Source organism: Talpa europaea, assembly GCF_964194135.1.
Source record: "Talpa europaea genome assembly, chromosome: 8".
NCBI lineage: Eukaryota > Metazoa > Chordata > Mammalia > Eulipotyphla > Talpidae > Talpa > Talpa europaea.
In genome coordinates this window covers 89,067,686-89,089,648 of record NC_140075.1, presented here as the reverse complement: position 1 = coordinate 89,089,648, position 21,963 = coordinate 89,067,686, and the positions used below count along the sequence as shown (strand labels likewise).

The window sequence follows — 21,963 nt, the reverse complement described above, 5'->3', positions numbered from 1 at the left end:
ATTTGAGGTCTTTCTTGTTTCTTAATGTGGGCCTGTTTTGCTCTATATGTCCCCCTTAGATGCTTTTGCTATGTTCCATAAGTTCTGGAAGGCTGTGTCCTTATTATACTTAAGTACTTTGTATTTAAGTGCTTAATCATTAACTTTAAAAATATAACAAAATAGAAAGCAGTATTTAAATAAAACAACCAGATATGTGGCACACAGCCAGATAATTTAAGCACTATTTTTGTTTGTTTGTTTGTTTGTTTTAAAGATTTATTTATTTATTTATGCAAGCACTGGGTACAGTCAGAAGCGCGGGCGGGTAAGAGAATTCACCAGAGCCAAAGAGGGGAGCAGAGCAGGCAGAAGGACCGAAGTACACTGCTGAGGGGAGCAGCAGGTGGCAGGAGAGGTCTGCGCGCCATGTGGGACCCTCCTCCGGTGTCTGGGGAGCAGCGGGGGATCGAACCGGCGCTGCAGAGGCTGTGGGCAGCTTCACAACCCAGCGCTCAACCGCTACGTCACCAGGGAGGCCCAATTTAAGCACTATTATAGTTATCAGAACTAAGTTGACTGTGTTATCCTAAAAGTAAAAAAATAGTCCTTGAAATTCTACGCACATATTTGATTTTCTCTTTAAGATAGATCAAGGTTATTCATATAAACAATTGTTAATGCTCATCAAAGTTGATCAAAGCTACCTAATTTATTATCAGTATGATGAAGTTACCCAAATGTCTTTTTAGTCATTTTGCTTTCATGTATATTTTTTTACTAACTTACTTGTTTTGTAAGGAGCTGACTTGGCAATAAGTAACAACAAAAATCTGTTTAGGTTGAACGAATATAAATGAAAGACTGAAAAACTTTCATGCACCTACAGAGAGACGTCCACTCAATTGCACTTGAAAAATCAAGGACTTTACTTGTTTACATGGGCACTGGGATGAACACCTTTTCTACATAAAAATCAAGCATGTGGTTAAGCAAATAGGGGCTGCTGCTGGGTAAATGAATGCATTGATACAAAATAAAGTATTTCAAAATGTCTCTTTCTTCCTTAGGCAGAGCTTCTCACACTTTTCCACTAATGTACCTCCAGAGCCCCTCAGAGGTTTTTACTCACAGAGCTGAATAAGAGCCACAGCTAAGAGAAAACAGGGGGCTTGATTTAAAAAAGTAAAAATCAAAATCAACAAGCAACTATAAATCAGAGACACACTATGGGGGGGGGGTCAAAATAAGGGGGAAGGGAATTGTAAGGGAACTATAACCAAGATGAAAATGCATACATTGTGCAAAAAATGAAAAATGATGTAAAAAATATATAAAATAAAAATAAATTAAAAAGTAACCCATAACAATCACACATTTTTATTTCTAAAAAGTTCATGCAAATTTTGCATTTTATTCCATAAAAAACAGCGTTTATTTCAACACTGGCTATAAATAAAATTACCCTCCAGGGTGATATGCCAGTTTTATTCTACAGCTTTCCATATCTCCTGGTTTCTCTCCACATACGCAAGTTTGTAGTATGCTTCTAGGGCTTTGGTTCATTATTGGGGATCTCGATTTTGAGAAAATGATTGCAGAAATGTGAAAGTTATAATTAGAGATATTTTTCTGCTGATTTTCTTTTCCTTTTTAAGGATCATTCCTTTGGTTGGGCCTCTAAGGCAACACAACCATTTCCTTTCTTCTATCAATAGACTTTGATTCTGAAGTATAGATGCCTGTTTCCTGCTTCTGTTTCTAGTTGTTCTCTCCCTCCATTTTTGTCTAAATGGGCTTTTCACTCAAATTACTGGTTTCATTTTAACCTTGCCTTATTTTATGCACCCTGACTACAGTTAACTCTCTAAAACTGGTTTGACTTTGGACTCCCAGGAAATTTGCCAGCAGCCTGCTCTGGTATTGCAACCTGCTTTTGCCAAGCCTGCTTTGGTATTCCATCTCTTTTCTAGCTTCTCACACAATATTCAGAATCCAGTCCAGAAATGAACAGAATAAACATAAAATTTATTCCTGACTGTAAGCTTTTCTAAATTTTATTCTGATCTTGGGTGAAGGGAAATGAGGTAGAGCAATGAAATACCACTTGGACATTTTCAGTATTAAGTTCATGGCAAAGGTGTAAAATAGGAAAATGTGTAGGTGGTAAATTTTTCTTTTTTGTAAAAAGATTTATTTATTTATGCATACAAGATCTGGGGTACAGGCCAGATGTGCAGGGGGTGAGAGGATTCACCAGAGGTAGAGTGGGGAGTAAAACAGGCAGAACGATGGAAAACACTGCTGAGTGGAGCAGCAGGCGAGACAGGAGAGGTCTGCTGCGCCATGTGGGTTAATTCCCTGACCAGGGACAGAACTCATGCTGCAGTGGTTGCAGATTGCTTCATAGTGCTGATGCTTAACCACTTGCGCCACCAGCAAGGCCCCTAGGTGGTAAATTTTTCAACGGATGAATATTGTATAAGAGACGTGTTTTGAAAATGGGACACTGATGATTTTATAAGTTGCTATTTTGGCTGATGATTCTAAGCACTTAAAATAATTTTTAAAGGTATAAGTAAATTTCAAACAGATTTACCAGTCATCAGATCGAGTGCCTTCTTCAAAGTGGATGTTTCCTACAGTTTCCAACTCAATTAATAAAAATGGGATCAATAAACCATGACTTTTCTTCTTTTGCTTCACTTCAATACAATAAATTGCTTCAATTCTATTTAAGAAAAAAATATGTATGGCTATTAGAATCTAAAAATCACATTAAAATTCATGATAATTTTTAAAAAAACTCATGTTAAAATACAATGGATAAGAGAACGTTTGGGGCTCAATCAACTGAGAGACATCCTATTTTTGATGATTAAAATCACCTCAAAATTTTGTTAACCTCAGACTATGGAAATGTTAGAAGATTATTTTGACCTTGCCATTTATGGTTCTTGATTCTTAGACTAATTACAGTCTTTTTATGCCACAGTTTCTTAGTAAATTGGCAATATCAATAGTACCTATACTTGAAAAGACTTTCCTGGGGTGTATTCTATGCAAAATAGATGCAAGGCAAAGAGTTTCACACAGAATAAGAACCCAACAAATGTTACTTATTATTAGTATAATCACAGGCCAAACTAACTTATCCACTTAAAGTAAATTTAAAAAGCCACAATATTTACTAAGCCTTCTTCCTGTATATTTCTAGTTGATAGTCAACCCAAATTCGTTCTTGATGATTGTAGACAAAGGTGCATGTACTTTGCCTAGTCTCATCAGTTTCTGCACCCGTGCCAGCTCAAATACTTTAACTTTGCAGACCCTGGAGCAGTGATTTGACTGAAACCATTCAAGGGAAGTTCACTATTCCTAATTAAGCATACATGCCAGTTTTGAACCAGTGATGCCTCTCTTTCTGGGAATTGGACTGGAGACACATGTCATATTTTACTTCATACTACAATTCTTTTTACTCCTAAAGAAGGGAACTGAGTTCAGCTGACATCCCAGGACATTCTTTTCTCTCATGTTTCAAATTGGGACAGTCAGACAATTCATTAAACATACTCATCAAGTTTTTTGCTCCAGAATGTTATCCTTTCATTCAAGGCATTTAGTTTGGTCAGTATCTTCTGTTGAAGGCTTGATTCTTCCAGGACAGTTTCGCAGTTCTTTGACTTTTCAAGCTCAGTTACTTTATTGTTATTAGATCTGTCATTCTGCCCTTTGCCAGATCCCTTGATTTCAGCCAGTTCACGTTCCAACTGTTAAAATCAATATACCAGACAGCAAGAAAATGTTAGTGGAGTCTATTAAATATACGGTTAATTAAAATTGTGATAAAGTAAAACTCTAGATCATAAATATGCTAATCTTACAAAAACATGCCAAACCTATAATTATAACTTTGGTACAAGTTTGGTCAGCCATTTTCTCTGGATCAAGTGAAAGATAATGTGAAATTTATCAGTTGAAAGTGAGAAAAGCAAATAAATAAGTTGGTAAATATTACTGATGAGTTTGCTTCTATTAAAGTCAAAGTAAAATTATAAATGCTATTTTTGGCTTAAAAAAACTTGAAATAATGACTTGTCACACCTACTTTTTTTTGTATTTTTTCAACTACCTTTGTATTTTGGATAAAAATTGACCATAAAAAAAAAACAATTTATCTTGATTACTGTGGTTCTGTGCACTCCCTTAAATTTTGGAGCTACAGAGAGTGCTTTATTTGCCTTGCCTTTAAACCCATCATGTTTATTGTAGGACTCAAGATACATTGTGTTTTGCACATGGGTAAGTGTATATAAATAGAAATTTACTAATTATCTATACCACACTCTATAATTGCCATATACATCTGTTAAAAAACTATTAAGCACATTTACTAAAATGTCTGTAGTTTACATATACTATAATTAGTATTTTTAATTAAAGTAACATTGCATTATAAGATGTAAGCCGCAGGCATGAATTACTAAAAGTCAACATGTGTACATATTACCTTAAGTTCATCACTGAAAGACCAGTTCTACTTTCATCACACAAATGACTCCTTTTAAGATATTTACCTACTTCCTTTCCACCTTCCTTTCTCTAGTAACCACTAATTGGACTTGTTGTTGCAACATATTTGCAGGTTTTAATACAAGTTTATACATGAAAATGGTAGATATAAAATGGTGCCCATATACTTTTTAAATTTTTATTCAAATAAATTATTCAAATTTTGTTAATGTTTCACTTTAAGAATATCTTTCTGACTGTATTATTAATTAAAATCTATTTGTTTTAGAAAGAGTATTTTAAACATGTTTAAAAGATTTGGCTTAATGGCTATGTACTAAATACTATTCTCTCTTGAAAATGAATAATTCTTCCTCTCTTGTTTAGTTTTCAATGTGTTGTTGTTATTGCTTGTGGCAATAAATATCCTTATATATAAACAGATGAGCGCTTTTATGCTGTTAATACATATGACTCAAATTATACTCCTATTGGTAAGTGTCACATCTGTCTTCACCAGCCTGCATAATACCATGTTTTATGATTTTGACATTTTTTAGGTAAAAATTATTTCTTGTTATCTTCATTCACATTTGGAAATAATCAGGTTAAGCTCTTCTTTCAAATGTTTATTAGTCACTTTTTATTTCTTCTCTTATAAAAAAAGTTTATGTACTTTGCTCAATTTTTCTATTGGGATATTTTGATTTTTGAGAATGTTTACCATGTTTGTCCATTATTTATTGAAAATATTTTTTTCAAATTGGCAATTGTTGTTTACTTTTATTAATAATTCTTTTTAATACAAAAGTATTTTACCTTTTTTTGGCAACCAAATCTACATTCTGTTCCTTTGTGATTTCTAGTATTTCTCTTATTTGGTAGGTCGAGAACAGTTAAGTATACTTGTCTATATATTCTTATATTTTTTTTATATTTTTATCTTTACATTTAATTTTTCCCCCACTGGTATCTATTTTTGATAAAATGTAAACTAAAGATTCAATTACCCTATTCCCAGTTTATTTTTCTAACACCATTTGTTGAATAATTGTATTTAATATCTTTTAAAAAATACAGTAAGTTATTACATATACAGAGTTCTGTTTTGAGGTTAATAAGCCTTAATGTTAAAGGAAATACAAAAAGCAGATACAATTTTTAAAGCATAGTTTGATTAAGTTCCTACCTTCTTATAGACCACAGTCGTATTACTAAAGGGATACTTTATAGCACTTTAGACAACAAAATGAGTTTTGAGCACAGCCTGCTGGTATCTAATGAAAATGCAGTTTAATAGATCTCTATAACTCTTGGAATTACACTGAATTACATAACTTTTAAACATTTCATAAATTAATAAGCCTATATTTTTTCTCAAATGCAGATTTTTAAAGCACAGAATGGAGCTAAGTTAAGCAGCTATAATAAAAACATTTTAGAAGCAAACTATATATATAATTTATAAAATAATACTATCTTATCTGTCAGTTTACTTAAGATATAACTATTCAAACTTGAGAATGTAAAATTTTACACTTTTTTTCAGAAAGCTGAATAATTTTATTCGTTCTTCTGGCAACTTCTGTAATTTGCATTTTCGATCATTCAGTTTTTCTAGGTCTTCATTAAGATGTCGCTGAACAGTTTTGATACGCATATTGTAATACATTTTTTTTTTCATTGCTGTGGTCTAAAGTGAGAAAAAACAACAAAAGAATAACTGAAATAGAAAACATAGGTAATTAGTAATGGTATTTTAAATAGTATTATATGTTCTATTTAACAATTTGAAAGTTTTACATTTTCAGTTACTACTAATGGTAATAGCTACAGTGATAATAGCCACAAAGAGTTCTTTTTAAACTTGTTTAGAAAAATATAAAATTCCAAAGGTTTTCTATGTGGATAATATTTTAAGTGTGTGGCATAGTCACATTTATTTCTAGGATGACATCATAAAGAAACTATAGATAAAATTCAATTTATGAAATAGTACCATCTAGCTAATGAAGCAGTACTACTAAAGCAAATATATGCCTAGGGAAATACAGGGAAAATAAATTTAAATATTTAAAATTTAAATTTAAAATAATTAAAAGTAAATGTAACATTTAGTTCATTTTTAAAGCATTGCTAGGAAATAAGATTTAATGGTTATTTTTTTCCAAATCTATAAAATGGTGCTCTAATTAACTTGTTTTAGATTGAGTAAATTGATTAAATGTCAATGAAATACAATTATCTTGAATTCTGTAATACCAATAAATCATATAATTATTAATAAACTTATCAGTTTCAATTGGTTAAATCCACTATTAAGATACATACCAGTTAAATGGTGTTTATAAGTTATATTAGTTAAAAAGAACTAACTGATGAGAAAGTAAACATATCAAGAACACTATTAAAATGTGATGTAGTTTTAAACCTCTTAAATTTAAATTGAGGGAATTCTGCTCAAGATTTTCCAGTGATGGGCCTCCCTGGTGGCGCAGGCGGTTAAGCGCCACACTGTGAAGCTGTCCATAGCCTCTGCAGTGCGGGTTAGATCCTGGCTGGCCAGGCGAGAATCCCACATGGTGCAGCCGATCTCTCCTCTCTCACCTGCTGCTCCCCTCAGCAGTGTATTTCGTCAGTCTGCCTATTCTGCTCCCCACTCTGTCTCTGGTGAATTCTCTCACTCTCCTGTGCATCTGGCCTGTACCCTGGCTCTTGTATAAATAAATAAATCTTTAAAAAAAAAAAAAGATTTTCCAGTGACCACCATCTCACTCAAAAGCCAAGTCCTTACCACACTCTCCAGTCTCAAATGATCTGCCCACCCCTCCTGTCTTCATCGTACTCTCTCCCCCTCACTTACTCAGCTCCAGCTACACTATTGATATTTATTGTTCTCCAAAAGAAAGCAAATGCTCCTACCTCAAGGTCTTTGCTTGTGCTGATTCTTGAAAAACTCACTCTTACCTTAAATCTCTTTTGAAATGTCACCTTAGCAAATCCTTTCCTCACAAGTCTGGATAACTACCCAATGCCTTTTCTTCTCCCCCTACCAATAATTCCATTTCCTTCACCCTTATTTTACTTTTCTCCATCTAACATATTAGCTGTTTATTCATTTAATTGCTTAATATCTGTGCTTTCTCACTATTATGTAAGCTCCCAGAAAGTGGGGATTTGCCTCCTGAGGGGGCATCCACATGTGTTTCACATTCTAGTCAAAAGTATTTATTGGATATTTAAATGAATGTACAAAGGCTTTTCTATTTTACCTTCTAGTGTTGTCATCAGAATTCAGATTCTACTACTAGTATTATTTGTATGTGCTTACATTAAATATCCAACTCACTGGGGCAAAAGTAGAAGTGGTGACAAGAACTGACAGTACTGCCTACCATAAATGGAAGCTGTCAGAAAGACGCAGTTAACTAATTAAACTAAATCACAGAGAGTTGATTAGGAATATACTTACATCAGCCAGTTCCTTGATTTGCTTTGATGACACATCAAACGTATCAAGTCTTTCAAGACAAGGCAAGTGATACAATACATGTGTGGCATAATTACACAGCAGACAAACTGGATTGGTTTTATATTGAGGATCATTCAGACACAAATCCTTTAAGTGATGCAGCCTGGTTAAGTTAGTAAGGTCCTAAAACAACAACATTTAATTAATTAATTGCTACATTCCATTTCTAAAGGAGGCATTTGAAAACATAAGATCACCTACATTTTATGTAATGCATTCTAATTGCATGTTTAATTATGTTAAAATGATTTGGATGGAGAAAATGTCTTTCTGTAGTGAAAAACATGTGAAATACAAGAAGAAAGATAAAATAATAATTAAACATGGACTCTACATGACTATGTAATTTAGATATAAAAAGCCAAAGAATATTTACTAAATCATGTATTCCAATTAGAAACCCAGAGTTAGTCACGTGAGTACCTCTTTATTCATAGGACAATGTTGGCTCCTCTGCACAGCCCCTTTTCTAACAATTGCCCCCCAGTGTACCCACAGACCTCCAGCTTCCTTCACTGCCATCCCACATACTTAACCTGCTATGAGGAATGCTCATCATTTTCCTTGGCCTCCAGATCTACTCTTCTCATCAAAGCTGGTGGGATTCCTTTTCTATTCAATTACTACTAATGGTGATAGCTGCAGTGATAATAGCCACAAAGAGTTCTATTTAAACTTGTTTAACTGAATTCCCAATTTTTAGCTTTCTTTTTGTTTTTCTGTAAATGCCCTTTCCTCCTTTTAAGGGCAACTGAAACCTAGTTTTTTTCCTGAGGCCCTCATTTTCCTCAAAACCTATAGAAGGGGAGAGGTTGTAACATACTCCCATACCAGTGTTTCTCCTTAACATCTTTTATCCTGAAATATAAGTCATTGCTTACCACCTTACCTTATTTGGCATCTGGCCCTTGTTTAATTATTCAGTTTTGTCTCTTCCTATTTAAACCCTAACATTTTGTGTTTTAGCCATACCAAACAAATTCAAGTTTCAGAATGTCCTAGACCCTCTCTTATCTTCACTCATGCTGCTCCCTTGCAGTGGATTGAATTTCATTCCAAATTTACTTATTAATCTTTCGAGACTCAACCTAGTCATTATCTTCTCCGGGAACCTCATTTAATCCCCTAAGATTAAGACAGATGCTCCTCCTATGAGCTCTTAGCAAATGGGCATACTTTTGTTGTAGAATTTATCATACTTGTTGTCAATGCTTATATATCCAGAGTCTATGAGCCAAGAGTTTATATGGGCTTCAGCCCTCCCTCTATAAACTAAGAACAGTGATTATGTTGTTCAGTATTGTAAAAAAAAATAATAAAGAATTTGCAACAGAGGTCATGTGTAGCCCACCAAACCTAAAATATTTTCTGTTTGGCCTCTTAGAGAGAGAGAGAAAAAAAAAAGCCAGTTCTCAAGAGCAGAGTTTGTATCCTGTTTAACATTGCATTCTTAGCACTCAGATTTACATCACAAGAGGCACTAAATAAGGGTGAATTGAACTGAATGATTATTATTTTCTAACAACCTCCAAGATGTCCTCACAACTTCCTCAATGGGAGGAAGAGAAGAACAGTTCTGGTAGGTAGTGCCTGAAGTAAGGGGGTATTATGGTGGAGTTGGACTAGAAAGGATGCAATGCCATAAGGATATCTAAAACAGAGTTAAGGAAAATCTATAGGAAGAACTAGGAGGCATAATTTCTGAAGAAAAAGAACAAAAAGAAAAAGAACTAACTTTTTCTGAAGAAAAAGTACAAATGGAATAGTAAGTGAGCAGTGAAGTCAGTTTACAAGAGTCAAAAGTAAAATAGGGCCAGGTGGCCTTTGTGTGCTCAAACTCTCTTTGGACAAGTGAGAACTTGGTTCACTGGCTTTGACTGACACTAGGGATGGGCCCATGGCAGGAGTGGTACTAAGCAGACTTGTTCTGAAAGAGAATTCCTGGGCAGAGATTGCAGAGAATTATTTTGTCAAATTCTGCAGAGGCGAGGAAGGTAAACCACGCTTCTAAACAGTAAAGTCATGCTGGGTGTTTCTGTGTGGCTGTGTTGTATTTGATCATAGTTTGGACTAGGAGACAGTGGACGTGAACTTAGAAGTTTCACACAGGAACCCCCATTTACATTCAAATTCAGATGACATTGGAGTCTGTGAAGGCACACAATCTTACTCAAAATTAATGTTGTAGTGCCTGGAGTGAATGAAGGGCAGCACATAAGTTACTCATCACCACCAGGATAACATGATTTTAGGATGTGAGAAAAGGTTTGAAATACAAATCCAGGATAACAGTGTTTCATGAACATTCTTATGAGAATAGTAGAAGTTCCTGTGAAGAATGTTCAATGTTTTAATGAGAAATAGCCAGTTTAAGATATAGAGACCTTTTTTGAATACTATGCCAAACAATTATTTCTACAATAATTCTGTTTTATCCTCATTTTGGCGTGAGATTAAAATAGAAGAGAATGCTGGCATATCTGTTGAGTGCTTACTGACTGCTAGACATTATTTTAAGGGTTTACATGATCATTTCACTTAAATTTCATGTTAACCACCATGTGATACTGTCCCTGGTTTGTGGGTGTGCTAGAATTGACAGATCTTTCTGCTCAGCAACCTGTTCTCTTAACCAATGCTGGCCAGAGTAAGATAAACTTCTGCATGGCTTCTTGGCAGGGAAATCCTTTATCCTTCTAGCATTCTGCACTTACTTCTTCAGCTTCAAGTCATGATTCTCTCCGTTGGACTATTCCAGTCACACAGGATTTCTAATTTTTTGAATTTGCCATGTTTCCTTCACCACTTAGGTCCTTCTCACATTTGCCTGCAATAGTCTTTCCCAAATCAACCCCTACGTGTCTCACAGTTTAGTTTACAAGTTACCTCCTCACGGATGTCTTATCTGCACTTCCCAAACAAGGCTAGGCTGCCCTTCTGCATGTTCCCACAGTACTCTAAATTTATCTCTCAAAGGTCCTGATGATCTCTTTGCAATTCTAGCACATTTAAACATAAAGCCCTGACCACATTTCACATTATTTTTTTGGAATGGATTCCTTGGAATGCAATTTATTTGATAGGTCGAAGAGTAGATATCTTTTATTTTTTTATTTATTTATTTTTTTAGAGGCATTTTTTTTTTTATTTATTTGTTTGTTTTGTTTATACATGCACTGGGTACAGTCAGAAGCGCTGGAGGGCGAGAGAATTCACCGGAGCCAGAGCGGGGAGCAGAGCAGGCAGAGGGACCAAAATACACTGCTGAGGGGAGCAGCGGGCGGCAGGAGAGGTCTGCGCGCCATGTGGGACCCTCCTCCGGTGGCCGGGGAGCAGCCGGGGATGGAACCAGCGTCGCAGAGGCCGCGGGCAGCTTCGCAACCCAACGCTCAACCGCTGCGCCACCGGGGAGGCCCGAGTAGATATCTTTTAAAAGGACTTTGTACATACTTCTAAATGTTTTCTAGAAAAGCCCTGTCAATTTAAATTTTTAAATGTCCATCTTACCCCAATTTTGTTAGTACAGAATACTATGTTTATAAAAATCATGAATATTTAAAATATAATCAGGTAAATGTTACATTGTATTAATTTGCATTTTATTCATTCTTATGAGGCTGGAAATTCCTTTATAAATTAATGGGCAAGTAGAGTTCAATTCTATGAATTGACCTATTCATTTGTCCCTTTTTCCATGGGTATCTTAAATTACTTTTCCCAATGGATTTAAAAGACTTCTTTTAATAATGAGGATATTAATTCTTAGCTTATTATATTCTCCGCAAATAATATTTTGTTTTCTTATTAATTTTATGATGTGTTTAATGGACCAAAGCTTAACATTTCTGTCGTTAGTTTGACTTGAAGATTTAGTGCACCTTAAACTGGCAGGAGTAGAGCAGGATTCTGTTTCTTTTTACCTCTCTCTCTCTCATACACACACACATTTAAAGGAGCAGGTTGATGTGTGCAAAACACATTGTTAGTAGTAAAAGGGTAAACACAGGGTGATCTATTTGAAGCCTTTTCAATAATGCAGGTTAGAGATGCTGGTATTTTGAACCAGGTTAGCAGAGTGATACAAGTGGTAAGAAACGGTCAGACTCTGGACATGTTCTGAAAGTGCAGCTTAAAGAATTTGCTGGTGGACTGAGTTTGGGGTATGAAGGACTAAGAGGAGCCTTAAAATGAACTCTCAAAGATTTTGGCTGAAGTTAATTGAAGAATGGAGATGCCATTTAGAGGGGTGGAGAAGTCTGCAGGGGAAGTTATTGCCTCCATGAAGGCATCTTTGTTTCTCTATATTGGAATGTGGAGAGAATTATTCGAGGAAGGAAATGGAGTCAAGTTGAGAGAAAAACAGGAGGAGGAGGAAGGGAAAAAAGACATCACACAGAATGTGTTTATAATCTTAGGTTAATGTGTGTGTGTGTGTGTGTGTGTATCTTAACTCATTTTGAGTTAGGATGGAATATGCCCACAGTTCTGGAGAGTTGTAAGGAAAAAAGAAAAAAAGTTGTATTGTTAAAATCATAAGGCATGATGAGATTATTGAAAGATTCCAGCCCTTTTCTGGGGAGGTCCATTTTCCTGGATGCTAGGAGAAGATGAAAAAACAGAAAATTAAAATTAAAATTAAAAACCAGAAAACTTGAAAGCCAAGTAATACTTGTTTGATTTTTACAGTGTCATCAATTATTACAGCATCAGAGCCAATTTAGTCAGCTGACTCTAAAATTTCTAGGAGATTTGACTAGCCCACATAATTATTTCTTGAAGGTGCTAAAGTCCATTTTCTGCAAAAAGATAGTTCATGATCTGAGTTGATAAATAATGAATTGTTCCACTTAAACATACCTTGAAAGAACATATCTGGTTACCAGAAAGGTTTAATCTTTCTAGCTGTTCATTGGGATCAAGGCACCGACCTTCAATTTAAAAAACAAGATGGAAGAAAAATTAAATTTCTGGCTATATCTCCTGTTCATATCTTGTATTTCTGAGTTGCATATTGTCATCATTTCTTGCATATAAAAAGACTAACAGGGAGCCTCCCTGGTGGTGCAAGGGGTTAAACACTACACTATGAAGCAATTCACAGCCTCTGCAGCACTAGTTCGATCCCCAGCTGGCCAGGGTGCAACCCACATGGCACAGCAGACCTCTCCTGACTCGCCCACTGCTCCCCTCAGCAGTGTACTTCAGTTAATCTGCCTGTTCTGTTCCCCACTCTGTCTCTTGTGAATCCTGTCACCCTCTCACATCTCTAGCCTGTACCCCAGCTCTTGTATGCATAAATAAATAAATATTAAAAAAAAAGACTAACAGTCACACTGTCTAACTAGTAATTACTGATAAATGAGTTATATTTTCCTGTCCTATAGTGATTGATTTAGAAATGCTTTGCAAAGATATATAAAAAAAAAGTCTGAAAGAAATCTAAGAGTGTACTCTGTATACTGATAAAAAAATTATTGTAGCATTATCTCAGACTCCAAGCAAAAGAATACATACCAATGCTGCTTATTAGATTTCCAGCAAGGTTGAGATCATTTAAATTCTTCAAAGTGTGCAAGCCCTAAAAATTTAGATAACATATAATTTAGAAAAAAATTACAATCTATATTTCTCAATCATCTAGTTAATTCTCCAGGTGTTCTGAACACTGGAATTTGTGCACTGAACAAGCAAAGAAGTGAGTGCCCTCATGAAGTCATGTTTGTTTCTCTATACTGGAACCTAGAGAGAATCATGGGAGGAAGGAAATGGAGTGGAGTAGAGAGAAAAACAGGAGGAGGGGTAAGGGAAAAAAGATACCACACAGAGTGCGTTTATAATCTTAGGTAAAGTTTGTCGTGTGTGTGTGTGTGTGTGTGCATATGTACCTTCTCTAAATCTCTTTTCTTCACCTTCAAAGAAAAAAATAACACCTTGCCTTTCAGATTTGGTGGAAAGAGTAAAAAAAATGATGTATACAATGTTCTCCATACAATACAGAATGCTACATATATGTTAGCTGATTTTACCAATGGTAATTAAACTAGTCATGAATATTTTGGTCCTTTAACTGTAATATGATGTTGGATGTTATGGTTTAAATTCCTCAGTAATAACTGACTTTACATATAAATTAGTGAAATTATCTTACCTCAATATTTTTAATTACATTGTGGTTTAGCCAAAGAACCTCCAATCTTAATAATTTTTCTAAATTTTCTATTCTGGAAATTTTATTATAATATAAATACAATTTTTCTAAATTTCTACATTCTTGAAGACCTCCAATTTCCTGTAAAAAAGAAAAAGAGAGAGACTGGATAGTGTTAGCCTATATTTTGCCATTAATCCTTTTAATAATGTAGATTTTAAGTACAATTTCTTTTTAAAAAATCACATTTTATTGTAAAGTCACTATCCCCAAAATGAACTAAAATTTTTAAAGAAAAACAAAAATCTACCTAAATACAACTATTTTTAATTTTCATATTCTCTTAAATTTTAATACCTATTTTTATAGGGTAATAATCATAATACCTATACAGTTTTGTGGGTTTTTTACTTACTGTCATCTAAAATGCTTTCATAATCTCTGAAGTTATAACATTTTATTATAAAATATTTCATGAAGTTTACAATGATTTTCTTAAAAACAACCCTATTTAGCATATTTGTGTTTCAAAATTTTAGCTATCATAAATAATACAGCAATAAATAACTTCATTCATACAGTTGTTTTCTGCTGTTGAATTAATTCTTAGGATAAAATCTTAGAATAGGGGTTTCTGAGTCAAAAATCATGTAAATTTCTTTGCCTCTAAAGTATATTTTACAATATTGCTTTTCAATATAAGCATTATAAGTTTCACACAACCAGAAGTGTTAAGTGAACCAGTTTCATTATTAAGCAATACTGGTTTTATTTGCACTGACTTGATTACTAAAAAGTAGTATATATCTATTTTCTTCAGCAATAAAATACTTGATGTAAGATTGCATGTTTAGAGCCTCCCTTGTGGTGCAGCAGGTTGAGCACAGCGCTGTGAAGCTGTCCGCAGCCTCTGCAGTGCATGTTCGATTCTCTGCCAGCCGGGGAGAAATCCACATGGCACAGCAGTCCTCTTCTGTCTCGCCCGCTGCTCCCCTTAGCAGTGTTTTCCGTCATTCTGCCTGTCCTACTCCCCACTCTGTCTCTGGTGAATTCTCTCACCTCCCCCACGCCTGTGGCCTGTACCCCAGTTCTTGTATAAATAAATAAATAAATCTTTAAAAAAAAAGATTGCATGTTTAGACTTACTTCTAAGCAGCATTCGGCAATCCAGAGTTCTTTAAGTTGTGAACAAGTCTCCAACCCTGAAATTTCTTTTATATCTTGAGCAACAATTGTGAGACTTGTTAAATTAGGAAATAATGATAATCCAACTATACAGGGATACCCTGAGAAAAACATCTCTAGTTTTGAAGTATCTGTTCCTTCTGGTCCAATCATCTCATATGATAAACCATTGCATAAACACTGTTTTCAAAAAGAAATTGGGTTATTATTCATTTAAAATAATCAAAATATTATTTTTGTTATTATAAATTATCAATTATCAGTTGCATGAGGCAAAGTTGTACCATGTACTCCCAAAAGTCATTGGGTAGAAGAAATTTCTAGGTAAACTTCAGAAAGGAATATAAAAATGTTCCATTTAATTGTCTTATAAAAGTAGTTGAAAAGAAATGACTCACCAGTTCTTTGATTATTTCTTCTTGGTTTAAGTTTTCACATTCAATCATCTTCCATTAAAATATAGGTCATAATAATAAATTTGTTAAGGAAAATGAAAAGCTGAAATAAAATAAACATGAGTTGTACCTTTTCAAGTTGAAAGGGACCTTAAAGCAACTTAGGTGGAATGACCCACGTATGCCTTGTATTTCCACATGTACGTAACCAAGGATCTATCTGGATCCAAAGATATTCCATTCTGTCTCTGAAATTTTCTGTTAGAAGGTTATTTATTATTCCGAGTTTAACTCTGTGCTCCATAACTCCTACCGTTTGTTCCATTCTGCCTTTTGTGTTCAAATAAAACAAGTATAATATCCCCACACAGTAAGCCTTGAAGATCAATGACATCGTTCTTCTGCATCCTTATATCTTGCCCCTCGTTCATGTATTTTAGTTCTCTTACTAGAGATACCCTTGTTTCTCTCCTTTGAGGTTCAGTTTATCCTTTATTCAGTCCAAAACTGAACACAGAACATCAGGGCTTAGGGACATACTTGGCATGGTAATAACTGTTTACTGAAATGAGTAGCCCATTTCTTCATTTTAGGTGATATGATCTACTAATACCAAAATAGTTTCAATAAATCTAACCTAATTTTTGTATTGTTTCTAAAATATATGAATCCTGGTTCTAATATGATGATATGAAAAAGATGTAGAAACAGTGTATATTTGATGTAGAACAGTGTATATTGTGAGCCCATTTTTTATAATAACTCTCACAGATATATGTGTATAGATATATATACATATATACAGAGAATATGCACACACACATATATATGTATGTATATGTGTGTCTGATTATGTCAGGAGGAAATATGGAAAGGTACATACTAAGCTGTTAGCATGAGTTCCCCTGGATGCAGATTAAAGTTGATCTAGATAGAATAGGCATGAGAGGTTGGATGCAGAAAGATCTAGGCAAAATGGTAAAGAAAAACACTACACTTTGAAGAAGTATGTTCAGTAGTGTAGAGTCTACTGCTAGTAGACATTTGGATTGTTTATAATTTGAACATTTTTGTTGTGCAGGGTATAGGTACATATTTCTTTTGTTTTTATACCTAGGGATAGAATGAGAAAGAAAGGACTGTTGTATCAACATGGATGATTCTCACAAATCATCTAGCAATGTTGAACAATGCATGCACACTGCATGACTTCATTCACATAAAATTTAAAGCCAATATTTATGATATTAGAAGTTTGGGTGTGGCTGAGTGATTAGCAGAGGAAAAAGAGGGGCATCTGGAGTGTTGAGGAAGATGCATTTCTTGATCTGGGTGCAAATTAAAGGGATGTGTTCTCTTTGAAAAAAGTAAAACTAGATACCAAAGATTGATGTGATTTCTATAGTATGTTGTATTAAAGTTTTGAAAACAGACCGTAGGGGTGGAGGGCAGAAGCAAGGTGGCCAGTTCAGGGGCTGCTGTAATAATGAAAGTGGGATAGAATGGTGACTGGAATATGGTAGAAGTATTGAGGTTAGTGAAAAAGGGTTAGATGGTGGAGAGATATGGAAGATATTACTGTTCATGTCTTCCTTGCTTTCCATTGGCAACTGTATCTTTACCCCATTCTTGGACAACCTCCCAGATATTACAGCATCTCTCTTAGACAACCACCAGATACTATAGCATAAGCTGCTGTTGTGGGCAGGCAAGGCAGAACTTAGCAAGAAACAACCTGGAAGAATTTAGATACTCCATCAAAGGTCTTTATGCAGGCCACAGTTTTCCCTTCCTAGGCTGAACTGGATAGTATGCCAAGTAAAGGAGGCTTTGTTGAACCTCTCCTCATCCGAAGAGGATTCCTACAGTCAGTTTTAAAGTCTGTGAGCACCAGAGGAAAGCCTGCCCACCCCCACACAAGGGATAAACCCTGTTGTCAGTACCCCCAACATCACCTAATGGTGGTCCAAGTAATGTAGTCTATGTCCAAGATATCATTCCAGAAGAAAGGAACTGCTCCTTTTATTATTCATTAAAGTATCACTTGTATTTAAGTTTAATTTTAGACTTTTAAATCTATGCTTTTTATCAGTTCTGTCTATTCCTGTGGTATCTGCTTTAATGATTGATTTATATTATAAACCCCAACCCCATATTCTTTTTTTTTGAGATGTATTAATTTTTCTATCACATCTGTTTTTTCAAATAAGATTTATGATTATTTGTATTTAGTTTTTTAAAAATTCACTTGGCATTCTGATTTAGAGTCTATGTAAAGATTAACTTAGGGAGGGCTTCCATTTCTATAATATTGAGTTTCCCTAAAGGAAGTAGGTCTCCATTTATTTAAGGAAACTACTTTATCGCTTCTCAGCCTTTTGGCTAAGATCAAGTGTAGGAAACTACTTTCTTTTTAATTGAGAAATATGCATATTTGGGATATCAACTTTATCTCTTACCTCTCACTTCACCTTATCTAGTCATCATCAATGCCCTCATTTAGAAAAAAATATTCTGATTCAGTAGCTAATTAGTAAAATAATTAGTAAAATAATTCAAAATCCTCAAATTCTATAATTTGCATAATTCCATTTGAAAGATGAGGTACCTGTACCTTCCTAGTATTTATGAGTCTCCTGTGCTTGCTCCAGTCATGAGTGGACCTAGTCTTTTAGTTGAGTTTCGAGTCCGTCAAGAGGTGTGTCCTAAGACCAGCTTGCATCTACTCTCCTGCACTTTGGGAAAACTCTTTATAGGGCCTTCTTGTTTGAGAAACCACAGGTCTTCTGTAATCCCTCCAGGGAACCAGGAGCGACCAAGAGCTTCTACATCCTTCACTCTTGAAATCTCAAATCTTAGATTGGATTGATCCAATCAACTCTCCTTTCCACTTTGGAAGATTTCACATAACTAGCATGGAGCTGAAGTCGCTATAGACATGTGGCCTGTAACTTCAACAACAGTCATTTTATATTTTCCTCTTCAATGTCCTCTCCTAGGAAAGTGGGGCTATAGATACAGATCTAGGATTCACGACAGTAATTTTTATAAATGTTCACCATTCTTCTCACGTTCTTTTCCAGAAGATGATCTTGTCCCCATCCTTCCAGAGAACAGCCATTCCATCAGATGTACCTTCCTTAAATTTCTTTTTCCTCTAAAAAACTTTTTTAACCATAATTAACTCTAAGTGAAATTATTCTCCCTTTTGCCCAAAATGAATCTCTTCATGTACATGACCCTATCCTCGTATTTCTCAAAATATTTTTATCTCAAATTTTCCTCCTCATTTCTGCCTATCTTTCCTTCTCTGAGGTCGCTTTCAGGTAAATATATGAAATGTTAGGTTATTCCTAACTTTAAAAAAGTCCTCCTATCCTGTGCTCGCTTCGGCAGCACATATACTAAAATTGGAACGATACAGAGAAGATTAGCATGGCCCCTGCGCAAGGATGACACGCAAATTCGTGAAGCGTTCCATATTTTTAACTAGCAACAACAAATGTTGGCGAGGGTGTGGAGAAAAAGGAACTCTTCTGCACTGTTGGTGGGAGTGCAAACTGGTCCAACCACTGTGGAAAGCTGTGTGGAGATTTCTGGACCTACTAAACATAGAGCTTCCATATGATCCAGCAATTCCACTCCTAGGTATTTACCCAAAGGACACAGAAACATCAATTCCAAAGAACACCTGCACCCCTATGTTTATAGCAGCACTGTTTACAATAGCTAAGCTTTGGAAACAACCCAAATGCCCAAAAATAGATGACTGGATCAAGAAGATGTGGTACATATATACCATGGAATATTACTCAGCATTCAAAAAAGATAAACACATGCAATTTGCTGCAACATGGATGGCGCTGGAAGGGATCATGCTCAGCGAAATAAGCCAAAAAGAAAAAGAAAAATACCGGATGGTCTCACTCATAGCAGGAATCTAGAAAACTTAAATAAGGGACCAGGAAAATGAATAACTATAAGAAAGTGAAAATCAAAATCAACAAAAAACTATGAACCAGAGACACTTTTAGGGGGGCGGGGGCGGGAGGGGAGGGATTGGGGTCAGAATGGGGGGCTGCAATTGTATGGGGAATATAACAATAAAATTTATTAAAAAAATAAAAAATAAAAAAAATAAAATCCTAAAAAAAAAAAAAAAAGTCCTCCTATCCTGTATTCTACTATGAATAGCTGATTTTAGACAACCTCATAGAAAACCTCTAAACAGAGTAGTATTAGCAACATGCCACTATCTCCATTCAGTTGTCAAGTCAATGTAATCCTGCTGAAGACACCTCAGGCCACTAGAGGTTCTCTTATCAAGTTCAACAGTAATCTAACTTGCAAAGATGCTGGGCATGTTACAGCTCTCAACTTAACCTTAGCATGGTGTTTGACAATGCTGATGAGTCTTTAAGTTTATTCTTGGGGCCTCCCTGGTGGCCTAGGGGTTAAGGGTTAAGTCTCAGCACTATCACAGCTAAGGCCTGAGTTCCATCCCCAGGCACAATCTCCAAACAGGGAGTTAACCCATATGGCAAGGCAGACCTCTCCTGTCTCACCCTCTGTTCCCCTTAGCAGTGTATTTCAGTAGATCTGCCTGTTCTGCTTCCCACTCTGTCTCTGGTGAATCCTCTCACCCCCTGCACCTCTGGCCTATACTCCAGTTGTATGCATAAATAAATAAGTAAATAAATCTTTAAAAAAAAGTTTCTTCTTTGTTTTGTCTTTTCTTCTTCTGGTTTCTACTTATTTCAAACCTACTTTTCAGATTAATTTTTTTTCTTCTGGGTGAAAAACAACTAATCCTTTTTCTTTTTTAACAAGAATGCTTGATTTAGCTAGGCCTTAAATTTTTCTCAATGAATGACTCAGTTTTCAAGATACAATTTTTGTATACTTTATTATATTCATTTTTATGTATTCTATGACTTTAAATTATGGTAAAATTGCAATTTTGAATTAAAATGTTTTATTTGTTGCTGGAATATAGAAATATAAATTAATTTATTTATATTGAGTTGTAATGGAACAAAGTTAATAAATTCACTTATCATTTATAGTCATTTGATTACACATTACTTAGGAATTTCTCCCTATACAATCATGTTATCCTCAGAAGGTCGGTTTTCAAGAGGTGATGTTTAAAAGGTGATGCCCCTAAAATTTTCATCCCACAATATCTTTGTTAGTTTTTTTAATCAAGTTATTATGGTCTTGATCTTGTTCCAATCTCTGAAAGAGTTTGTGTAAAATGATTCTTATTTCTTTCCTTAAGTGGGTAAAAGAAAGTCATGTAGTCCCTGAGAATTTGGAAAGATATTTAATAACAGATACAATTATATCAGAGTATCCAGACTTGTTTTTACTTCTTCTTTTAGACATTTAATAATTTCAAATTTACTACTGATAGTTATTCTTTTTGATGTCTTTTTGATGTCTGTAATAATTGGGCTATGTCTTCTTTAATTCTTGGTGCTGTAAATCATGTTTTTAATCTTTTCTTAATTGTATTAGGGTTAGATCAGTTTTTATTAATTTTGCAAAGAACTAGTTTTTGTCTTGATTTTCTAGTTTTCTTTTTATTGATTTCTTTAAACTTTTTTATTGAAGTAGCATGTATTATAACATTATATAAGTTTCTGGTGTTAAAATTACTAATCTATATCTTCCTTGTTTTCTGTGCAAAAAGCCTAACTACCCAAATGAAAAGCCACATCTGAATGTCACAGGCTTCTCAAAGTCAGTATGTTCACAACTGAACTCATATTTTCCAAACAGCATGCTTCTCCTCATGCATTGCCTTGTCTAGGCAAAGGACACTGTCCTAATCACCCAATTCAGAAACCAGGGCTTATTCTTACTCACTCTTTTACTCTTTCTCCTGTATTGTGTCATTCATTAAATCCTGCATATAACTCTTAAATATCATATGTTTTCTTCCTGTCTGTTCTGATCATCTCTGCCTTGGTTCAGGCCCTCACCACTTCACCGTAACTGAATGTCCTCCCTATAGTCTCACCTCTCTCCAACCCATTTTACACCACTGTGCCAGTCAGTATCCTCAAAGGCAGATCTGATCATGCTTTCTGCCTCCTGGGGATGGTTCTCATGCTCTCCTTGCTCTGGCTCCTGCCTTCTCCTCAAGTCCATCAACCATAAACTCCCCGGAGAATCCCAGGCTCTGGAAACATCTACAGTTTTCT

The 21,963-nt window shown here is 35.0% G+C and overlaps 1 protein-coding gene across 1 annotated transcript in view; it reads right to left on the bottom strand.

The window, feature by feature from the left end:
* Positions 1–15,805, bottom strand: part of LRRC9 (leucine rich repeat containing 9) — a gene marked incomplete at both ends in the record, with an annotated part of 79,325 nt that extends 63,520 nt beyond the window's left edge. The window contains 9 exons of the mRNA XM_084239557.1: positions 2,579–2,710; positions 3,556–3,752; positions 6,032–6,187; positions 7,967–8,149; positions 12,884–12,954; positions 13,541–13,604; positions 14,175–14,315; positions 15,321–15,539; positions 15,758–15,805. Coding sequence (XP_084095683.1) covers positions 2,579–2,710; positions 3,556–3,752; positions 6,032–6,187; positions 7,967–8,149; positions 12,884–12,954; positions 13,541–13,604; positions 14,175–14,315; positions 15,321–15,539; positions 15,758–15,805 — 1,211 coding nt within the window. The remainder of the gene's footprint in view (positions 1–2,578; positions 2,711–3,555; positions 3,753–6,031; positions 6,188–7,966; positions 8,150–12,883; positions 12,955–13,540; positions 13,605–14,174; positions 14,316–15,320; positions 15,540–15,757) is intronic.
* Between the last annotated feature and the right edge of the window lie 6,158 nt (positions 15,806–21,963).